We start from the raw sequence: 22447 nt of genomic DNA on the forward strand, positions 1-22447 counted from the left end.
CATAAAAAAATGATAAATAAATATATTTTAATAAAATATAATATATTAGGTTAGTCTGTGTAGGTGCGTGAGAATGTCTCACCCCTCGGTGTAGTGCTGTCCTACCCCAGCGGTCCTGATTCTCTACACTGGCTCCTTGACTGAGTAAAGAAAATACACACTCTGTGTGTCCATTCAGCACTGCCAACATCAGCGGAGTCCTGTAAACAGTGTGGAAATATGACATAACAGTTATTTATTTTTCTGGTGAAACTAGTTAAAGTAATATCCTCAAACAAAAGAGTAGCATAATAATCTCAGTGAAAGCCTCCAGCCTAAGCCATTTTGTCTATGCACACACACACTCACTGTCCGTTGGTGTCTTGTGCGTCCACATTAATGTGTTGGTCGTTGTTGCTTATGAGCAGGCGCAGGCACTCTGGGTGGCCATTCATAGCTACGGCAGACAGACACATGCTAGGGCATGACTTATTTCACATGTTTTCCATTTTAAAAGACAACACTGCCTGTGTGTATACCTGCAGCATGTATGGCTGTCTTTTTGTGTGTGTAGTCACGGGTCATGGGTGAGGAGCCATGGTGCAGCAGCAGGGAGACACACTCCTGATGACCCCTGGAACAGGCCAGGCTCAGGGGGGTCCGGCCCTCTGGGCTGCAAACGTCCACTTCCAGCAGGGACGACAAGAGGACCTCTAAAGCTCCACAGTGTCCATGGTAAGCCTAAATCAATGGAGGACACACACCAACAGACACACTTCTTTTATGTCTAATGGTAATAGACATGGCAGAGACTGTGTGTGAGTGAGACAAACAGCCAAATACAGACACACTGACAAATCCTTGAACTCACCGCCAGGTGGAGTGGACTGACGGGGGCCTGGCTCTCTGAGTCACTCACCATGTCTTTTCCTGATGTCTCCATTAACTGAAATATAGAGATGGTTTACATATTTCTCATTTCAGATCCAGGTTTGCGCACATGGCAAGTCACTGCCTCATTAAAGTTTCACAGACATTAAGTCATGGTCACACTGCTCCATGTGCTCCAAATGTATTAAAAGACAATAAGAAGCAGCTGCACAAGAGATTTGCTTTAGAAAAGGTGTGTGCCATGAGGCGTTTTAGGTTAAAAAAGTTTTTTTTTGAGAAATGCATACAGCTTTGACCTGCCAATTGTTATCAAACCAATAACAAGACAGAAGAGGTTTCACAGTAGCTTCATCTGCTCAATAGATGATCTAACCACCATATTCCCCATCTGCCCAACAGAGGGAGCTACGTACAAAGAATCATTGTAAGGGCTCACGTGCATGATTTAAAATTTCTTTCTTACCACATCAAGAGGTGTCTCACTTGCCATCTGAAAGAAGACAAAGGCTGTTTATGATACCATGACAAGTGTACTTGTGTACTGTAGTTTTCTCTACTGTTCAAAGACCTTTTAGCACACGGAAGAGATCAGATTTAATTTGCATGATTTTTCAGATTTTCTGACCCCCTATAGGATACACTACGTATTTTCACTCAGTGTGGTAGCTGTACGCACCAGTTCCAGGCAGAGCGTGCGTCCGTAGGCTGAGGCATAGTGTACTGCACTGTAACCCTGTTTGTCTTTCACTCCTGGATCAGCATCATTCCTCAACAGGTACTCCATACACCTGACAAAAGACAAACAAACAACACTTAAATAAAAATAATAGCCTTCATCTGACACTGAGGATTATTTGACTTTCATACTTAACTATAAACTGTATCAATTAAACACAGAGTAGAACTTACTTTCCATCAGTGTCAGCTGCAGCAGCATAGTGCAGGGGGCTGCAGCCTCTCTGGTCCAGCTCATTGATGCTTGCCCCGGAGCCCACCAAGGCAAACACACACTGGTAGTTACAGTTGGCTGATGCATAGTGTAGTGGAGTCCTGGGATGGCCAGAGAGTCATCATCAGCTATTACTCATCGCAGCGAGGACTTCATAGTCTCCCTCTACTACCCAAAATGTGGTCAAAAACCTACCTGTCGTCAGACCTTATTTTATTTCTATTCCTAGCATTCCTACAATTAAAACTGCATGCTTGGCTCACCTTCCAAAGTTGTCTTTACTGTTAAAGTCCGCTCCTATGTTTAACAACAGGTTCAGACACTCCAGGTTCCTGTCAGAGATACAGCTTTAACAGGGATGTTTTGTTGACATACCAGTCTATTGTAATCAAGTGCACAGATAATATTTCACTGCACATGAGCTTTCTGGTTGTTAGAAAAAATGTGACTAAATCAACTAAATACACTCAAAAATGTGTACTAAATAGAAAAAAGGTGCATTCTGTTAAATAATGAACAAAACAAAAACAAAAAAAGCATAAAAAGAGGCTCAGAAATGAAACAACAGCAAGGCAATAAGCAGGAATGATGACTCACCCTCCAGCTGCAGCAGCATGTAGACAGGTCCTTCCAAAGTCGTCAGGGGTGTCTATGTCAAACTCTGCGCAAATATGCAATCGGCATCAATTAGGATGTCAACTTGGTGATTCTAGTGAGAATGGTGTCAGCATGAATGTACCTGAGGACAGCAGCTTCCTGCAGCAATCTGAGAAGCCGCTGAGAGCTGCCAGGTGCAGAGGGAACATCCCATGAATGCCTCTCCTGAGAAGATTGAATGCAGAGAAGGCAAGTCATCGCAGGACATGGAGGGTAAGGTGTGAGAGCATTGGCGCATTTTTAATGACAGAAAGAAAACAAAAAGAGGTTGAAAGAATGTGTTATCCTGAGTTTAACCATCTCCAGGCATCAAATTTGTGCTTCTTTTTTACTAAAGCATAGACTATATTCAGTGATAAGATAGACAGATGGTTAAATGTCAATTGTCACTAACTTGGCGGTGTTGGCTCCGTGTTTGATGAGTGCTGTGATGATGAGCTCATGGCCATAGCGGGCAGCGATGTGAATGGCAGTGCTTCTGCTCTTGTCCTCACAATCAATCTCAGCTCCTACACACTCACACAAATAAAGGGTATATGTATTCGCATTAAAACACAGTGGGAAAAAAATCCAGATAATTTTGCATATTGTGCAATATATATATATATATAACACATTTCCAATTAGTAGCAGGGCATGCTAACTAATTTGAATTCAGGCATGAAGGAGACAGCATACTGTACGGGCTCTCACCATTTTGAATGAGGGCCTGAGAGCAGGAGAACCTTCCATGGGTAGCTGCCATGTGGAGGGGAGTCTTGCCATCCTTACTCTGGACAGATGGAGGAAGAGACAGTGGAGAGAGGCAGAGAGGAACAAAGACGATGGTTATGATTTTCTGTATTATGTCAGTATATCAGTGCTGCAGTACATGCAGACATTAAAATGCCTGTGTGGGAAGCTAACTGAACTGTGAGTCTAATACAGTACTGTATTAGTGTTAGAAAGCTTAGAATGAGCAGAAGCTATCTTAGACCCCCTTGTGGACCACTCAGACACCCACACACATATTCCCTTAGCAGCTTGCAGCCTCAGGGAGCCGGAGCCGGAGCCGGAGCCAGGCCCCCCCCACCCAATATGGCCTTGCATCTTGAGGCTGTGGGGACCCAATATCAGTTTCCATCACTGCTACCAAAGTGTTAACAACACTGTGATGTCAATTTTTCTACTAGATACTGGGCAGCACATTGATGAGAGCTGAGGAAACAGGCTCATCGATAATATGTACAGGTGATGTATATACACACTCACTTCAGCTGTATCAATATAAAGCAAATACTGTTTCTCAGCTAAATTTGTGTGTTTCAGTTTTTGTATGAACGTGTATCTGCATATGGACACACCCGCATATTGATGTGAGCTCCATGGGACAAGAGCAGCTCCTGGCACAGCGCCCCCTGGCGTGAGGAGGAAGCAAAGTGGAGAGCAGAAAAACCCCTCTCGTTCACCTGAAGCAAGGTACCAAATAACACAATTAAAAAACACACACAATTACCACGCACATACCATCTCGGACAGAGAGACGCACACACACCTGGTTGACGTTGGCCCCTGCATCGATGAGCTCACTGACCACCACATCCTGTCCATTGTAACAGGCCAAATGGAGTGGAGTGTTGCCATAGGCATTCACCTCATTGACCTATGCAAGGAGAAAAGAAATCTATGTTTATGCATAGTTTTTAAGGGACAAGGCATAGTTGTAGGGCTTTTCTTGCATTTTATTGGCTTAATAATATTATAATGCTACCTTTTAAAATATCTTATATATTTAAAGTTAAAGATTTAGCTAGGTCAAAGGGTCATGGCACATTATACACATATTAAGGACATTGTTAGTGCATGCATATGTGTGTGTCTGTACTGACATGGACCCCCAGGCTCAGCAGGTAGTGCACTGTGCTGCTCATGCCACTGGAGGCGGCTGCATGGAGTGGGGTGTAGGCTTTTTTGTCCTTACAGTCGACCTCTGCTCCGCTGGCCACCAACAACTTCACCACCTCCAGGTGACCTGAAATAGAGGAGGGGAGGAAATGACATGAGTCCAATTCAACTTAGTCAAGACACATTCATTTTGCCATGTACTACTTATGGAAGTGACAACAAGGGGATTTAGCCATTAGAAAGCTGTGTGTATGACCAGGGAGAGACAGAGGCTTCATCTAGTCTGATAAAAAAAAGTGTGTTTGCATTAGAACCGCACGTTATCACCCACTAACAGTCTCACCCATGTAGGCCCCCCAGTGGATGGCTCGCCTGTCCTTCTTGTCAAATGCATTAATGTTGGCTCCTCTGGACAGCAGCAACTTCACCATCTATCACACAAAAGCAAATTAACTAGATGCTGGCATGTATGCGAGTGTCTCTGTGTGCGTCTAAAAGAGACCAACCTCTACATGTCCACTGAAGGCAGCGTGGTGTAGGGCAGTGCGTCCCGCCCGGTCAGACACGTTGACATTGCTAAGCAGCGGGACCAAAGCCTCGGCACAGCGTACTGCCTTGTTGCTAGCAGCGACATGGAGCGGAGTCTGCCAGTTCTTGTCCCGGGCGTTAACATCTGCACTGTGCTTCAGCAACACTGCCACTGCATCCTGGAGTGAGAATGGGTCAGAGAATGGGTCAGAGTGTGCAGACAGAGGGTCTATTTTCTAACATGCCTCAGTGTTGCCTCAAGTACACGCCAGTGTGTGCAGGTGGCTGTGTGTGGGTGGTTATAAAAGTATTTGCTATTCTTAGGGGGCCGACAATAGCACTGAGAAGGAGATACAACGCAAGGGGCTGTGTTAGTGCGGGCATGTTGCCCAGGACCAAGCAGAATAGGTAAAGAGATTTTGAAGGTTGTCATTTTCCCCCATTTAAGGCCAGATTGTACAAATATGTAAACATTATCCCAGCAGTAATAATTTTCTCCATCTCATGCCAGTAAGGTAGCTACAAAATATTTTATCTGGTATGTGTGTTGCTGCACTAACCTGTGTTGTTGCAGCATTACTGTCAGTGGGAAAGCCCCCCTTAGTGGGGTTGAATTTGTCTTATAAAACAGCGGCTTCTCCAGGGTATGGAAAGCTGTAATAACCTAATTATGAGATGCAGAGCACATTAGCATGTGTGTTTGTGTAATGTGTTACCTCACTACAAGAGGCGACAGCTCGGTGAAGAGGAGTCAACCACTTGTTATCTTTGGCATTAACTCTGGCTCCTTAGATGAGAGAAGGAGAGTGAGAGAGAGACATGTCAACAATGGCAGAAATAGCAAAGGGAAACATGGTGGAACCTGTAAAAATGTCTGATCATTGAAAGATACATTAAAAAGGCTAAAAGAAAAGATACCTAATTGAGAGAAAGAAGAGTAAAAAAACAAGACAAACTGAGAGTTTTAATGGCTTTTTACATGACTTATGGGAAGGGGGTGTTGCCAATAGTGCCTGTAGGAGCTAAACCTCTGATGATCCTCTTTGGCACAGCTTGGGGGTTAAAATAGCCCTGAAGCTGCACCTGTTGCTTGCTCTTCACATTATTGAGAAACAGTGAACACACACACACACACACCGTTCTACACTACGCTTCTGTTACGACTGGTTTGGCCCCACCTCCTGATGTGCTCAGCTGACTTCACAGAAAGTAAAGACATAGACCCTATCAGATGGTTGATAAATCACTCTAAATGCTCTGTGACTGTCACCAAGAGAGGGTGACAGTCACAGAGCAGTGAGCAGACACACAGACATGGAAACTACTGAGGGAACGGGATGGAAAGAGGGTAGGGTAAACTGATAGGAAACAAAGTAGTGTGAAGGTCAACATGAATTTTATTTTTTTTGCACTGGGAAAAAAAAACTTTTTGTTTTGCTATTACGACTCAAATCTTATCTTTCTTCAAGCAAGTCAAAAAAACAGACAATATATTTGTTTCCAATTTAGATTTACCTGGTTTAAATCTAAAAACAAGGTAGACAAATGCATTACTTCAGTATTCCTTGAAAAATTTACTGTGTAATGAAATGCAGTGTTTATGTGAATTAAAAACAGGACCAGATGGATGCTAATAGTCAGTGTGGATAGATGAATAAGCTTTCAAGTAGAATTGATACTAGGTGGACGGATATTAGGTGGAAATTAAATTGAATTGATGGCTCAATAGATTGATTGTAGCTTGCAAAGCTGGGCTGTAGTGTTTACCTGAGAGGATGAGCAGTTCGATGATCTCAGCATCTCCCAGATAGGCTGCAGCATGCAGAGGCGTCCGCTTCTCATTGTCCTGACAGGAGATCCCAAAACATAATTTAAGCATGTGTATTATTTCCTCTTTTTCATACAAACATAAGCCTCATAACACATGCTCACACAGAGACACGTCATGATGGGGTGACATGCCCCAAACAAAATCTATAGACCTCACACTGTTGCAGACCACAAGAAATTTGAGACTAGAGCCACAGGAGAAAAATGTCTATCATGTGTTCACTTGTATTCGTCACTTCGCTCCATCACTTCAACACACCCTGCTGCCGCACCCCCACCTCTCTCTCTCTCTCAGTGCAGCAGAGAGCAATCAACAGAGTGGGGCTATAAACAAATGTCATGTGACTGCAACAGGCCTGGGCCAGTGTTGCTGACTCCAGAAGACTCAGTGTGATGACCCCAGCACTATAGATAGCACAGAAAGAAAAACAAAGAATGTGTTGTAAACATATATAAAAATATATTCAGAAAGACTAGGAACAGAGAGCGAAAGCAATATCAGATGAAGGTTATGTCCTTAAACCATCGAAGAGGGTAGTGTTATGTACAGTTCATGTGTCCTGCCCTGGCTGACAGCTATATAAGATGGGTAAGCTGCCAGAAGGCACTCTCAGTCAGTCAGACGATCGATGGGAATCCAGATCAATTGTAGCCTGTTGGCTGACTGCTGCTTGGTGTTTTTTATGTATAGTGTGTGTGTGTGTGTGTGTGTGTGTGTGTGTGTGTGTGTGTGTGTGTGGGATGCGATCGGAACACAAACATATTTACTGGGAGAAAATTAGGGGAAATAGCAAGAAGACTGTGACTTACCTGAATGTTGACATCCTCTTTCTTGAATATGAGGGAGCGAACTTCATCGGGATCCACGTTGAAGATGGCTCTTAACAGAGACGGCTACAGAGACAAAAAAAGACGAGGGAAGGCTGATGTACACTACTACATAATCGATTTGCAAGGCAGTCAGTTTCGATGCTGACAACGGTGTTATCAGTAAGAGTTATGAGAGTTACAAATGAGGAGTCTCACACACAGACAGTATAATCCTGAGCTGGGAGAGAGCCATAAGTCACAGATGGCAGTATATCACCAATTTGTTTATGACAGTAGCAGCTACAGCATACATCTCATAAACACACGCATGCATGTACGCACAAACACGTCATTACGTAAATATTTGAGTCTGTGAGGGGTTAAACCTATGCGTTCTTGAATTGTGGTGCGAGGCTAGCTGATAAGAATGTAAATAGCGATGTCAAAGATAAGTGGGGGGGGGGATTTGTAGTTTATCCATAAATACTAAAGTGTTTCAGCTATTTATTAGGAAAATTTAAGCAGGTTATACAAGGTATGCATGTTTGACAAATTTCCCCAGAAGGAGGAAGCTGCAAATGAATGAGATACAAAAACATACTGGGCAGACCTCTAATACTATCTCTCACTTTAGTTTCATTTACGTAAGTGTGTGTACGTGAATGTAAACAGTTGGCATGACCATGAGAGCATGGTGTCTGATACTGAGTGGGATTTGTAAACAGTGAGTCCATTCAAATTAAAAAGGTTAAGGGAAGTAACACTAATTTAAGCACACAATTCAATTCTGGATACTGGGTTCAAAATACAGTACTCTTGTGATGTTTTTTTTGGTTAATGTCACAGCTCTTTGTGACTTAAATTCTATCTTGATAACAAATACAACCTTAAATCATGATGTTGAACGTCAATGTGAAACTAATCTACAATAGAACAACTTTGGCCTACATTTTGTATTTTTCCCTACATGATCTTACATAACACAAGAGATTTGTTATTTTTACATGAAAGTCTGTAAACTATGTAAACATTGTTACACAGCTCATATTTGGTATTACAATATATTGCTGGACAATAAACTGCACAACCACGACTTGCTAGTTACTGTGATCATGATTATGAAATGAATTACTATTTGTCACTAAGATCTGAGCGACATGTGACATTTTGTCACATGCACACCTTTTCCCCAACAAGGGCTGCCAAGTTAAACCAGTCAGTACTACATAAGTACTATGATGTGAATCTGCTCCTTACTCTCAGCCTCCCTCTGTTATCCCCCATCCTACTCTCATTTCGTCCCAACTAAAAATAAGTGGGGCTGTCAGGCATGTCGGCATCTGTCTCATGCCTTTTATACTGGTGGCCAACGCAACTATGTCAGAGATCGGAGAAGGTAGACATGGACTAAGCGCACAAACCCTGTCATCAGAGCCGGCACATCTTCTCTGGCTTTCCTGCTTCTCCGTGTACACTTCAAAGAGCAGCTTTCATAGGATGAAAAGACTACCATGTTTCAGTGGCTTGCCCTTAATACAGCAAACACTGAAGCCTACAAAGGCCCAGGCTTTGCTGATAATCTATACAAACCAGCAGTCATCTCATATGGCAAGGCTATATTGGTGATTATATTGGTGCTATATTTAGCCCTGGGTGAAGAGTGTTGGGAGTGCATTGTATTGTATTGTATCATGCAATGGGATGTGTAACTATGTACTTCAGCACAGGTTTAAACTTCAGGTCAGGTATGAGAAGTGCATTGGTGAATGCTGTCATTCACACAAAAAAACTGTATATAAACCTTGAACGTGGCAAAACCTCAGCTGATTCAGATTCAGCAGACTCTAATTCAATCAATGAAGAACCAAACAGAAGAACCCAATCTCACCTTGTCCTCCTGAGCGGCAGCCCTTCGAGAGGCATGATGGGATCTGCGGTCTGGGGACGATTTGGGCAGAGGAGGTGGGGGTGAAGAAGAGGGCTCATCCTCCTCCACCTCCTCCAGCACCACGATACACACACGGCTAGCCCGCTCTGACCGCATCAGGAACAAACACTCACACAAACCAACACAATAACTCACACACTCTCACTCATTCACACACACACACACACACACACACATAAATACACAGTGTTCCCTCTTACATACGTGCGCAATTCAGGAGCACAAAGGTCAGCAATAAATTCCATAAACAGAGTGACTTCCTCGTAAACAAACACTGCACATCTTCATGTAAAATCCAATGTGAAATCCAGCTCTGTCCTCTATCTGTCAGTGTTGCTTTGCTGCATGTCTCCTCCTCTCCCTAACCCACACTTGCACTCTCTGTGAGCAGCAGTAGCGGAGACAGCAGGGAATTCCTCTGCGTAATGGTGGCGGTAAGCGGCATGCGGCAGAATGAGCTTGGGCTGCCTAGCAGCACACAGGAAGCTACATATCCTCACTGCTGTGCTGCAGCCAGGAACACACACACATCAGATGCAAACACACACACACACAGACCCTGTGATTAGCGTGGATGGGGCAGTAGCAGCCAATGGTGTGGGTATGCGTCGCTTGTTTCAGGCAGACTGCTGAAGCCAGCTCTTTCAAAAGGAGAGACAGAGAGAGGGAGAGGAGGGGGAGGGGGAGAGACAGACAGAGAGAGTGAGTGAGAAAGTGAAAGGAAACGGGAGTAGGGAGAGAGAGAGAGAGAGAGAGAGAGAGAGAGAGAGAGAGAGAGAGAGAATAATTGTAGGCAGGTACCTACTGTAGAGCTCTACAAAACACAAAGAAACCTGAAGATAAATGGAGCAAAGGACAAAGAGGGGGCTCAGGGCAGCAATGGGTGCAAACTGGCTACAGAAAGTTAACTGAGAAATAAAAGGACTCAAAATACAGAATGTAAAGAAACAGAGATAAAGAGGGAGCGATACATACAAGAGATAAAAGTAAAATGAATGGCAAGAGAAGCGAGAAATACTGGACTGAAGGACAGTCAGGGCCCTCTTTTGATGCCTGATTGTTATCAGCCCCACATGAGTTCATTTAAGTGTAATAACAAAAGTGTAAGTGAAATGATGATGTTACAGTACAGAATGATGGTGCAGCACTATTGATTCTTTATTGAAAGTCCTGCTATCTTCAGCAACCAATGCCATGTTGTTTGTTGAGAGCTTCAAATACTGTCTGGATATCTGAATGTTTTACAACTGTATCGTGATTTATTAAATCACAATTATCGTGCATTAAAGTAATGGTGTGAAGCACTGAAGGTCTCCTCATATTCTATTAAATGACCAAGGTTGAGACAATCTCAATAGCCCACACAGCACAGTAAAAACAAAACCATGTGCACTACAATGTTGTGTTGTTTTTAGAGTTTGCTAAATAAGATTTTAGTGGTCTGCATCTTCATAAAGTTGGTGCTAAAATAGAAGTGGCCTTTCCTTCTAAATGTGAGAGAATAAAATAAAATGGTTACCAGATTGGTGTGCGTATGTGAGTGTGTGTTTGTGTGTGTGTTCCAGTATCCTCTTTGGTGTATCGTGGCATAGCTTCAAAAGTCCCCATCTCCTCATTATAAAACTGGAACAAACTGGCTTTGCCAGAGAATGTGAGGGTAGCTAACAAGACCAGTCTGTGCGTGCATGTCTGTGTGTGTGTCGCAGTCTTCTTCATATTCAACACAGATCCTAAAAAGAGCAATCTTGCCAAGCCACACAACCCCATTAACTCAGAGGGAGGGACGGAGCAAGGGAGGGCAAATGAGAGGGAAAGATTCAGTTGGATGGAGTCTTTCTGCAGGCCTAAATTTTGATTCTAATGGACTTACCATTTATAAACTTAATATGAAACACAGACTAACTCAATCTTTCTGCTCCTACAGCAACTGTGTTGACATTACAGATTTGCTTCAAAGGCACAAATACAGAATGATGTTTGGGAAGCAAAGTATATAAACAAACAACCAATGTTTTGTCTATCCCACTTGCTAGCACTGGGGATGCTCTCAGGAACGTAGCCCAAAGATGTTTACAGAGGAGACTTGTTGCCACCAGACATGAATCTTTCTATGAACTGCATGTGCATTCATGCGTGTTTAAAGATGTAATCATGACTCAAAACCACAGTCAAGCAAGGCAAGCATGGAAGGAAAACATTTACATTCAGTACAGAGTGATCAACAGCAAACTAAGATGATTATTCATAAATGCAACATGACAGTCTGACTCAAAAATTTATTTTGTGATGAGTTAGACATGTGCTTTCATGAGGCAGGCACACTCAAATGCCTGCTCCATTAATGCTGAACTGGATGCTCCTACAGCAATGGGACACCAGGAAAACATACAGAAGGTGAATCCAATCTCACCACAACAACAAGAGGATGCAGGCACAATATCTTCACAAATACCCACAAATAAAATTCCAATACAACGTTCGAGCTTTACTTCATGAGAGAGACCCAACGTGACACTGCGCATGTGTAAGTGAAAGTATGCAGCTTGCACTGACCTCTGCACTGACCCTGCGACAGGATGCACTGTGTGTAATGTAATCCCAGTCGAGAAACACAAAGGCCAGCACGTGTGGGGGTGTGTGCGCGTGTGTATGCTGGGATGCAGATGCAAACGCAACCACACACACACACACACACACACACACACACACACTGAGGAAACTGAGGATGAGTCATTAATATTACATGGATCTGAACTGATATAGGCTAAATAAAGTTTTAATGCACCCTGATATGAAATCGACATTGATATGTCAGACTGTGACAAAGCAGCTTCACCTTCATGTTGACTCTTTTGTGGAAGGTACTACTTTTCATTCGCTTTTAGTCAGTCATACATAAATGATGTATTTATTATACTGTAGTCAGTGTACTTAGTTCTTGCCTTTAATTTACATTTTGGTGATGTCTGAAGAGTGTTGGCTTGGCAGTGTGTATTGGTGGCCTGGCACATTTACTCTGTCCACTAACAGAGCTGCAGTCATGAGGATTCATTTAATGGATAAGCCTGACAGTATGGGGAAAAATGGGGACTTAAAGCAAGTGTTCTGTATGTATACTGCACACATTTCACTAGTGCACAGCTAAGCTGTTGCATGGTGCTTAGAGGCTCTTTGGCTACCAGGCATTAACAGCATATTGCTGATGTATGCATCTTGGACACATAAAAAGCCCTGGGCAAGTAAACACAAACAAAACTACAATACACTTTCTTGTATGCTTGACCTTCTGTTTTCATTGAGTGTGTTCTCTTAAATGCTTCTACCATCGCTTTCTTCAGGCAGGACCATAGTCTGGTTAGGACACGCTGCATGCTCCAAAGCTACAGGATGCCCTCTAGAGGACAAACGGAAGCCTTTGCCACAAGTGACACTCACTTCTGTCTCCAGCCCTACCCTCGAAGTGTGACTATTTTTGTCCCTTTGTCCAGTTCTCTGTCAGCAAGCACTACAGAGAACAATGGAGAATAGAGAGGGGGACCTAATCACACACACTCTTCCGTTTGTAGCGTTCCAGATGACTGGCCGGAAAACCGGTCAGACCAGGACAGGTCAAAGAGCTGCACAATCATTGACCCACTTTGACTTCATATACACATAGTTGCAAAATGATAACTTACTATAACCATTTATGCCCAAACACATAGTAGGATTTCTATTTCTAAGCCATTGTCTTACATAATTACTTCCATGGGTGAAACTAACAATCTAATTATCTTATTATTATTATTATTATTATATAATATTTATCAATAAATAGTCTGTAAAATGTAATAAATAATGGCAAATGCCTATCACAAGTTACCAAAGCCAGAGGTAGCTTAAAATTGCAAGTTTTATCACAAAAAAACTGCACTCAATTTACAATGATATGAAAAGGAGAAGAGAAAGCAAAATGTCATGTTTTAAAAAGCTGTATCCAATACATAATAATATTTTGTATTTTTATTTCATACTGTAAAAGTTTACAAAAATATGACATTTTCTGTTGACTGATACATCAGGCTAACTGAATTGTTTTCCTAATTAATTACTTCCTTCTACCTGTCAAGCACCTACCTACACAAACTATCCTGACAGAAGTATTTTGATCATTTTCTTTAAAATGTCATGCAACATACAAACCCATGTCAATGTGATTGGCTACACTTAAAGTGCGCCAAAAGGTGGAAAATAAAAAAGGTTCTTTAACTACTAGAAAATAACTTGTGTGACTTTAAATCCACTACTTAGTTACTAATGCATGTGTCCGATGCCCACAACAATGCCCTGTGTATCACTGCCATTAGTTCCCATCAGTGTTCATAACAACCGATTTAAGCTTGTGGAAAGTGTCTAATTCATGACCACAGCTGGAGTCTTTGGAACCAGCACCACCTGCTATTTTAGTCTGACAGCCTTTCTTATCTCTAGCAACAGGTGACTGCCCACAGCTACCCCGGAGAAAATGTGCAGGGAGCTGAACTAGACAGCTGACAAAGCAAACTCCCTGGGTAGAATATCGGCCTGCAGTCAGTTAATTTGGAAATACGCAACCCAATTCAAGATAATACTTTTCACTAACTTTACGTCAATGATCTTACAATGGAGTGGCATAATACTTGTCTTGCATGAGTTCAAGTTGCCATGAGCAAGGGAGTTAGCCACCCTGTTAACCTCGTAGCTATCCAGCTGTGTTCACCAGTCCATCACCACCAGTAAAAGCCACAGACAGCAACAGTCAGAAACACCGAAGAAAACTGGCAAACGGCCGTGTTACCGTTGATTTGACATGAAACTGACCGCTTTAATTGAGCTAAGTTAACGTAAGGCAACAGGTGACATGACGTTGGCAAGGTTCTTACGTTGACTGGTTTTCTTTTAACTGGTTACCGCTAGCTAGTTAGCTAACATGTCAGTTGACTTAACGCTAAGAACGATAACATTAGCAAACCCAAGCAACATTACCTTAGCCATTAGTGCTTTAATTTTAATTTTTCATTCACCAGGCTGGTTTAAGTTACCATGAATAAACTTAGCTATTTGATGTTAGTAAAGTTACAATATCACTAAAATGAACAGTCAATGTGACACGGTGTTGACTAACGTTACACAGAAACACTGTTAGCAAACTAGCGTCAACCCTTTACAAAAAGAGACACAAACGACTTGACTGAACGTTAAATGTTAGCTTGATAGGACACGTTACCTGGTCTTGTATCTTCAACACAGCCATATTCCCCGTGTAAAACCAAAAGGAGGCAGTAACTCGCCCGGGAGTTACTGTTTATTAACCGGGGAAAACTGAATGAGGACAGACTCTCCGGAGCGGAGTCAGACGGTTCAGCTTCCCCCTTCTTCCTTCCTGCCATGGACAAGCTCACCACATCATGGGACAGAAATGACCAAACGGGAAAGTTGGGACCAAAGCACAGCTGCAAACTGCACTCAAGTGACACAATATAATCCCAGCAAACATTACCGACAGCTCACACCCACTGATTAGCTGGAGGGACAGTCCATTCAATAGCAATAATAATAAGTCCCTAAATTCCCAAAATTTTCATTGACATTTAACCACTATGCCGGTAATGCTCTTAAGTGTACTTAAAATGTCTCTGTCGTACTTTACTGTGACATAATTTCATTCATAATTTTATTTCCCATAACCCACATTGCAATTGTCCATTGAAGGGATTCCACAGAGAAATTATTAACTTGAAAATAACAGAGTGGACAGACACATATGCTCTGATATATAATAATTTAAAAAAAAATTGTGGCATTTGTAGGGTTTCCAGTAAATATTTGTATTACTGATAGGGAAAATTCAAGAGACATGTTCCCTGCATGACAGAGATACATTTTCTGCTTTTATAGTGTCATAAAGGTAGACTTGTCATACAAGCCCAAGAACACTTAATACAGTTTTAAATATTGAGTTGGGATACCTGGATTTGTTAATTACATAGGATGGAGGTTACACCCTTTTAAAAGTTAATGTTTTGATTATTTATTATAATTATGTTAAGATAAACTTATTTCACTGAACTTGAATTTAAACCAGGTTTCACTGGGTCCTGGGGCTGACGTTTACTACACAGCAGTTCACAACAGTTAAGAGTAATATCTATTTGGTGTTGTTGTGACTATAATTACCTAAAAGCCTCTCACTCCAAACTGATGATTTATGAAAAAAAAATATACACAGGGAATAAATCAGATTTTAAGGTTTGTTTTAATTGGACGTCTACAAAATGTAGTTGAATACAATGACATACAATAAACATCAACATACAGCCCAGCATTAGGACTGAGTTATTCCTCCAATAAATACACCACTGGACTGGTATTTTACTGCAGTGGATCAGAATTCAATAATCCCAGCAGTTTTTGATGCATCTATGACGTCTGTAGGATTTTGCCCATCTGTGGTTTGTAGGCTGATGACATGATATTTAGACCTTTTGGTCTGTGAAATCTCCTATGACGTTTCAGCCGGGAACTATTAGAAAATTGTTTGCCACATGTACCACATTTGTTTCTCTTTGTGTGGCTTTGAAGGTGCTGGACTAAACTCTCTGTGGACTCAAAATGTTTTCCACAAATTCCACAAATATGGATTTTATCCACTGTGTGTGTTTGTGCGTGTGTCCTCAGTGTGTACATGTAATGGAAAGTCTTTCCACATGCTTTACAACAATGAGGGCCTGTGGGATTCTGACTGACAGATATTTGTGTGGATTTCTTTATAGTCACACTCAAGGGGGGTAAAGATCTTTTCACATGCTTTTTCCTCTTTGAATTGAGTGCCTTTAAATTAGAACAAGGTGTGTGTTTCTTCTTCCACTCCTCAATTTTGTTGCTGCTTCCATTCTCAGCAACAGCACTGTCTTTTGTGATGTGATGAGATTCCCCAGCTGCCTGCCATATTTCACCAATCCCACTATCAGGCAGAGTTTCCAGAGCTTGAGTTGAAGAATTAGGAAGAGGATGCCCCTTGCTGCTTTCCACACTGTTGATGTCACTGGGATATTGAATAAAACTGTCCACACAGATGATGTTGAATGCAGAGTCTTGGGCGTGATCTGCCTCCAGACCTGTTTGTCTTTGCTCGGATTGCTCTGAGTTCTGCAACTCAGGATGACTCACTGTGGACAAAGGAAAAAAACATTCAGTTTTTCATCACAAGTTTTTACATGCAGTGAAAGTGAAGTTGTGCATGCCATGCTCTTCCATCAGACCTTGTCTGCCCATTTCTTCTTCCTCTTTCATTTGAAGAGGCAGTGAGGCCTGTTGGTCCAGACTGCCGAGCCCCTGCTGACACCAGGGTTCAGGACTCAGGGAACCCTCCTCCTCAAAGGCAGTGACAGAGGGCTGATCGATCTCTATGGGGAAGGACAGAGAAATGTATTTTATTATATTGATAGACTGCCAAATTTTTATTTTTTGCAGTCAATACTCCATCAAATTATCTATTTGTAAGCCTCAGTGGCTGTATCACCTCTACTGCCTATGAACACAGCACATTGTTTTTTTGTTTTTTTTTTTTTTTTTTTTACAGATTTTCACTGAAAAATACACATTTTTAATTAAAAAAAGGGAGCTGACTGATTTAAGCTTCCACACATAGAAAAATGTTCACTTTTCATAGCAGTTTTAAGAAAGCAAGGTATTATTGTGGCAAGGAAGAAGGGAAGAAAACACTTATGATATGATTATCCTATGTCCCAGAGTTCCTCAGAGTAAGACGATAAGTCAAGTCTTTCTTATATTCAAAATAAACAAAACAAATGTCCAGATACAAAAAAAAGAAGATCCCTATCTTGTAGTCGAAAAGGTTGCGTCATTCTGACACTCCAATAACACTGAATGCACCGTTGTGCGGCCATGTATTTCAGCTCAGAGAAGATGCTACTGCTGCAGTAGAAGATGAATGTATAGTCATGCAGGTGCTGCATTTGTTTTTTGTACTTGTGAAATGAATATTAACAATTAGTTATAACAGTGATAATAGCATCATTCTGAAATTGTTAAGGCTAATAATTCATCATTTGTGAAAAACTGAGGGGCATCAGACATGTTGTAAACTAACCTGCATCTTGGCTTTGCTGCAGTATTGCATAACCTGTAAAGAAAAAACACACAGTAGTCAATAATAACTTGTCAGTGAAAACCATTCCCATTATTAGTAGTGGTGGCACTATTACACAGCAGTTATCTCAAGCAGAACTGAAAACATGCTTTTACCTAAATAAATAAATAAGGAATGGTACATACCATGTTGTTTGGATATGTGCCCCGCAAAGTTACACTTCCGATAAATGATCTTTCTGCAATATGGGCAGTGCCAGTGACTTCTGCCCTGGATCCTGTCTTTGCATGTACATGGTACAACAAATTTTTCTGAAAAGAAAAGAGAAAAGACTACTAACTGCTAGCAAACACCTTAAATGGCTGGACAATTACAAGCTAGCAATCAGCTAGCATACTTGAAAATTGCTCGACTAAGGTGATCCATTATAATGAATAAAGTATCATCATATTTTGAATTCAGTGTTGATAGCACTTACCAGTGCCATTCTCAGTAAAATGAACAGCAAATAGATAATGCTTCCTCATCAAATGTGTCTCAGTGGCTTGAATTCTCTTCAAGCAGTAGGGACAGTTGCCATCGGCTGCACACTTTAGAAAGTCGGTGCGTGAGGTGAAGACACATTGCAAGTCTGGAAAATAAATGAGGATCTAATTGAGTTACTTTACAAAATGGTATGGTATTTAATATAATTACTAGAGTTATGAGACGCTTAAGCAAAGGCCTTGTTCAGAATGACTGGAATGCCTAGTTCCCTTCCAGGGTGGAACATGACAAACGATAGTAGGAACAACTCAATAGGGGTTATGTCATTACAGGAAAAACAAGTTGCAGTCAACAGTGATAAAATGTTTTTTACAATTTAATGACTGACTTAGTGCATCACACTGGAGTGACTAATGGTGGCTACTGGTGTCTGTGTTGGAGACACAAGTTCACAATCATTCCTGGCAAGACCTTTTTTTTTTAACAAATTAACATATTGTTGCTTTACAGAGAGCTTAATGAACTAATTTTACTGAAGAGGAGATTTTATTGTTAGTCTTAAGTCCTACCACTGGAATGGCAGGGGGCCTCGCGGGCAGGACTTGAATCTGACGCACCTGGGCCCGGGGCCGCAGGGGTAGCCTGCTTTATGGCAGCATGACCTGGTGCAGAGAAAAGAGAACAAAACAGGTTGTAACTAATGGCATGAATGTATTGAGAGAAATAACAAAAAAATAGAATAAAAACATAGTTATGTTATATTAAAAAAAACGTTGCCGTTTTCTTGTGGCATTGGCATCATTCAATATTTGTGCCATTTTTCCTCCTCATGCAGAAGATAATCGTGTTGCAGAAAACAGAGGAAAAACAGCCAATTTTGGAAATACCAACGCTGGTTCTGACATTGGAGAGCTAATGAACAGAGTGTCCATGATATGAAGCCATGGTCGGGGCATATCAATTTGTTACTGACTGCTGCTGGCAGCTGCCACCTCTGTGACACATTGCTGTGGCATTTTGGGTGACATGCCAGTATGCCATGCTGGCAGCTGCCGGAGTTTGAGCGTTTGCTTACAAGCACTGCTTCACACATAGCATCTGTGGTCCTTTCTGACATGACAAAGATAGGCCTTTAAGTGCATTCTTGCCTAGATATTAAGCATGTAAATAGGCCTTTCACAGCAAACATTTTGACTTGTCATAGTAGGAAAAGCACAGATGTTGACATTAACAACAGTTCTGTTCTATTTAAGTGTCCCAGTAAGTCATGACAGTGTGACAGTGAGCCCGCATGCTCATTACCAGGACCCTGAAACCAAAGCAGCTGAATGGAATTCAGCCATCATTAATTCTATTATTTACACCTTTTCCAACTGTGACATGTCAAAATGTCCTCTATGAAAAAGGCCTATTGACAGGTGAAATGTTGTACTCAGTGACGTATGTCAAATGTGTCATCATTAAATCTAGCAGGAGTGACATGATTGTATATCTTTAGGGTTTTACACAGCCTAAATGGCTGGAGGCTTCATATTAATATGACATTTTGCAACTATGCTATTAACGTTAGTCTATATTGTCTTTTCATTGACACATACCCATTTGATAGGCGCACAGAATGACTATGCTAATGGAAACAAGCAGCGTGAAAAATGATTTACTGAGGCATCGGTCGAGTCGGGGCGCTACTGCGAGACAGGCATTGTCTGCAGCTGGGCCTTCTGAAGATTGCACATTGCTTTGGCTTCACCACACCACAGGTAATGAGCTCGCAACTTCTATTCGGCCATACATTTTAAACGTATTAAAGTGTTAAATGCACAACATGCATAACTACCAGCAAGCTAAGATGTCAGACATCTTAACACCCTGAATTAAATCAACTGCAACAAATCCCACCTATCCCCAGTTTGTAGCTCTCGTGTATTATCTACTCTTTTGTTAATTAACATATACACGAGTTAATGTAAACTAAAGATCCACTATACTAACCTCAGTAATAAGCATAACGTTATAAATTAACTTCTCTAAACTGCACTTAAGCGAGTTTTACTGTTTTTTTCTTCTTCTTAAAAGTCACCGCTTTCAGTACTTCAATTGTTTTAATTAATGTTGCAAAACCCAGAAAAATTCCTAGTAACTTGAGGAAGTAACGTTATGGAAATGTTATGAAGCAACGCACCAACGTTTGAAAAAGCTAACGTTATCGGTTCCAGAGACGTAATGAAAAGAGGTGAGATTATTTAGCAGAGCTGTTTCTTGCTAGCGGAGCGAAAGCGTCCGCCGACTGCGTGTTGTATACAGTCTGGTGTCGTTCGGATGGACCAACCTTCTGTCCGTGGTAACGTTAACTTGGCTTTCACGATAATGTCCAACAGAGAACGGTGGCGGTCGTTTTCTTCCTTCAGACGAGAGACCTGCTCCTCGTAATCCGTTATCGTTTTTTCAATAGCAGCTAATATTTCAGAGGCAGTAGCGTGGAGGCGCTCGGAGACAAATACTTTTAGTTCTTCGATTTGATTCATCTTTCCACCATTTGTACACGGTCGTGTCTAGATGGCAACCCTGGATTTGCGAAACTCTCGCGAGATTTGTACGTGTTGTTTCTTCATTGTGTTATTTATTTATTTATATTGCAGAATTTACAAACAAATGTGGCAACATATAATCAATTTCTCCAGTATAAAGATATATAGAAAATATAGTCAGAGGGAACAGCTCTGCTATAGTCTTTGGTAACATCAAATCAAATAAAATACAATAAATTGAAATAAATTAAAATAAACAAGTGATAAGAAATTATTCAGTTCAGTTATTTACTTCAGTGCGAAAGTGTTTTAGGATGTTATATAATTTTTGTTCTTTTGGTCCTTTTAGAATTTTTAGAGATTTCAAATACAATTTAAATTCATTAAAAAAAAAACTTGTAAAAAACTCTGTTGTCTGCACTTAGCTAGCACAGAATTGTATTACAACAGAGTTCATTATCTTTGCTTTGCAACATCAAACCAAATGTTATGTTGTCTCTATATGTACCAGGCTGCATGAGAAAGATATACGGTCCGTAGTTTCGACATCTTGTTTCTTTATTGTGCGTGTTCCTAAACCTAACCAAGTAGTTTTAGTGCCTAAACCTAAATCTTCCGCAAATCAAGACAGGACCTTTGTACACTCTACCTCCACCTGGAACGATACACATGAGAACCATGGAAGTGAGCCAGGCGGAATGAAAAAGACATTTCCGTTTTTTCTTTTAAAGTAAAAGACCTTTTGATAAACATCACAGTTCACTTTCACCCGGTGACACATTAAGTTCAGGCGGCATGAGAAAACAGAATAGATGAAATCCAATTCACTCAAATTTTCACATTTTTTTTTATTGAAAAATGTCCACGTTTGTAAGTATACAATTTTCAGTTTCATTAGAAAAGACCAGGAAATGATTTGAGGTTGACATAAAGTTCTCCAAGATTTGTCTACTTCTAAAAAAATCCTTCAGATTAAACATTTTCAACATACCTACTACACCAGTGCAATGGATATGGACTTTTGCTAAGGTGGTTACTGAAAATGATTGTTGACATCCCATCCCTTGTGAGAACCAATACAATATACAGTGCCATTCATCTAAAACAGAATTCACAATGGAAAAGAGAAAGAGGTTAGAGCTTGTTAGAGCTTGCTGCTTCTGAAGCAGAATATGGAATCTACTAACTTTTCATTAATTGTCTCTATTGAGGCTATGATGCATTGATTTTAACTGAAATATGTAACAATACAATTTTAAAAAAGAAGCTGTCACAGTGCACAAACTTTAACAACATGTCCTCAGTCTGTTTTGGCACGTTCCTGTGTTCCTGAGGGGATCTGAGAGTACCATCTTCTGCATGACAAGGAGGTGGGGTCGCAGGTATATCCATACTCACAACAGTGCTGACCATCTGCACAGCACTTGCCCTGAATCATAACAAGTCTTGATGTTAGAAAAAAATACAGTATTGACAAGTAAATGCAAGTACTGCAATAAAGGTGATAAGCAGGTTCATTTCTAGGTTTATGGTCAGAACAAGAACATTCAAACCTATGTCAGCTGCATCAGTTTGTGGTGTTTATGATGTGGACAGACACATTTTCAGATTATGTTGATTATTTAATTGTTCTGTGCATTAAACCCCCAATTAAATTCCTCTTTGTCCAAGCATATTTACCAAATTCTTTTCCTTCAGATCACTGCACCATTATTTCATGATGGCTTTAATATTTGATGCACAATACATACCAGTGGGTAGGGACAGCAGCTCCAATGGCCTGTGGGTCCTTTACAGCAAGTTGTCCCTTGTGAGCAGTAAAACTT

At 41.1% G+C, this 22447-nt stretch overlaps 2 protein-coding genes and 1 long non-coding RNA gene across 8 annotated transcripts in view; 1 reads left to right on the forward strand and 2 right to left on the reverse strand.

The window, feature by feature from the left end:
• The window catches only part of LOC122864007 (serine/threonine-protein phosphatase 6 regulatory ankyrin repeat subunit A), a 17903-nt gene extending 2956 nt beyond the window's left edge, over positions 1-14947 (reverse strand). The window contains exons 1-21 of one of the 2 annotated variants that reach the window (XM_044170994.1): positions 14722-14947; positions 7529-7612; positions 6656-6734; positions 5605-5675; positions 4867-5067; positions 4704-4791; positions 4345-4487; positions 4011-4118; positions 3820-3924; positions 3170-3248; positions 2871-2985; positions 2559-2641; positions 2417-2480; positions 2083-2151; positions 1780-1920; positions 1547-1658; positions 1334-1360; positions 851-925; positions 519-720; positions 349-436; positions 83-200 (exon numbers count right to left, since the gene is read on the reverse strand). In XM_044170994.1, the coding sequence (XP_044026929.1) occupies positions 83-200; positions 349-436; positions 519-720; positions 851-925; positions 1334-1360; positions 1547-1658; positions 1780-1920; positions 2083-2151; positions 2417-2480; positions 2559-2641; positions 2871-2985; positions 3170-3248; positions 3820-3924; positions 4011-4118; positions 4345-4487; positions 4704-4791; positions 4867-5067; positions 5605-5675; positions 6656-6734; positions 7529-7612; positions 14722-14748 (2079 nt within the window). In that variant the 5' untranslated portion in view covers positions 14749-14947. Of the gene's footprint in view, positions 1-82; positions 201-348; positions 437-518; positions 721-850; positions 926-1333; positions 1361-1546; positions 1659-1779; positions 1921-2082; positions 2152-2416; positions 2481-2558; positions 2642-2870; positions 2986-3169; positions 3249-3819; positions 3925-4010; positions 4119-4344; positions 4488-4703; positions 4792-4866; positions 5068-5604; positions 5676-6655; positions 6735-7528; positions 7613-9416; positions 10195-14721 lie in introns of those variants that run through there. The other variant, XM_044170992.1, reaches the window with a different exon arrangement.
• On the forward strand, positions 2640-3851 carry LOC122864015. The gene is made up of 3 exons (XR_006375131.1): positions 2640-2689; positions 3649-3706; positions 3785-3851. It is a non-coding gene; the product is annotated as an uncharacterized LOC122864015 (long non-coding RNA).
• A 784-nt stretch (positions 14948-15731) lies between the features above and the next one.
• LOC122864016 (progranulin-like) overlaps positions 15732-22447 on the reverse strand; it is a 9674-nt gene continuing 2958 nt past the window's right edge. The window contains exons 5-12 of one of the 5 annotated variants that reach the window (XM_044171008.1): positions 22373-22447; positions 20423-22050; positions 18663-18755; positions 18086-18238; positions 17793-17918; positions 17608-17640; positions 16757-16900; positions 15732-16663 (exon numbers count right to left, since the gene is read on the reverse strand). The exon at positions 22373-22447 is cut by the window's right edge and continues 69 nt beyond it. In XM_044171008.1, the coding sequence (XP_044026943.1) occupies positions 21922-22050; positions 22373-22447 (204 nt within the window). In that variant the 3' untranslated portion in view covers positions 15732-16663; positions 16757-16900; positions 17608-17640; ... (2 more) ...; positions 18663-18755; positions 20423-21921. Of the gene's footprint in view, positions 16664-16756; positions 17433-17607; positions 17641-17792; positions 17919-18085; positions 18239-18662; positions 18756-20275; positions 22051-22372 lie in introns of those variants that run through there. The other 4 variants (XM_044171009.1, XM_044171010.1, XM_044171006.1 and 1 more) reach the window with 4 other exon arrangements.

The sequence above is a fragment of the Siniperca chuatsi genome, linkage group LG17, assembly GCF_020085105.1.
Source record: "Siniperca chuatsi isolate FFG_IHB_CAS linkage group LG17, ASM2008510v1, whole genome shotgun sequence".
Classification (NCBI taxonomy): domain Eukaryota; kingdom Metazoa; phylum Chordata; class Actinopteri; order Centrarchiformes; family Sinipercidae; genus Siniperca; species Siniperca chuatsi.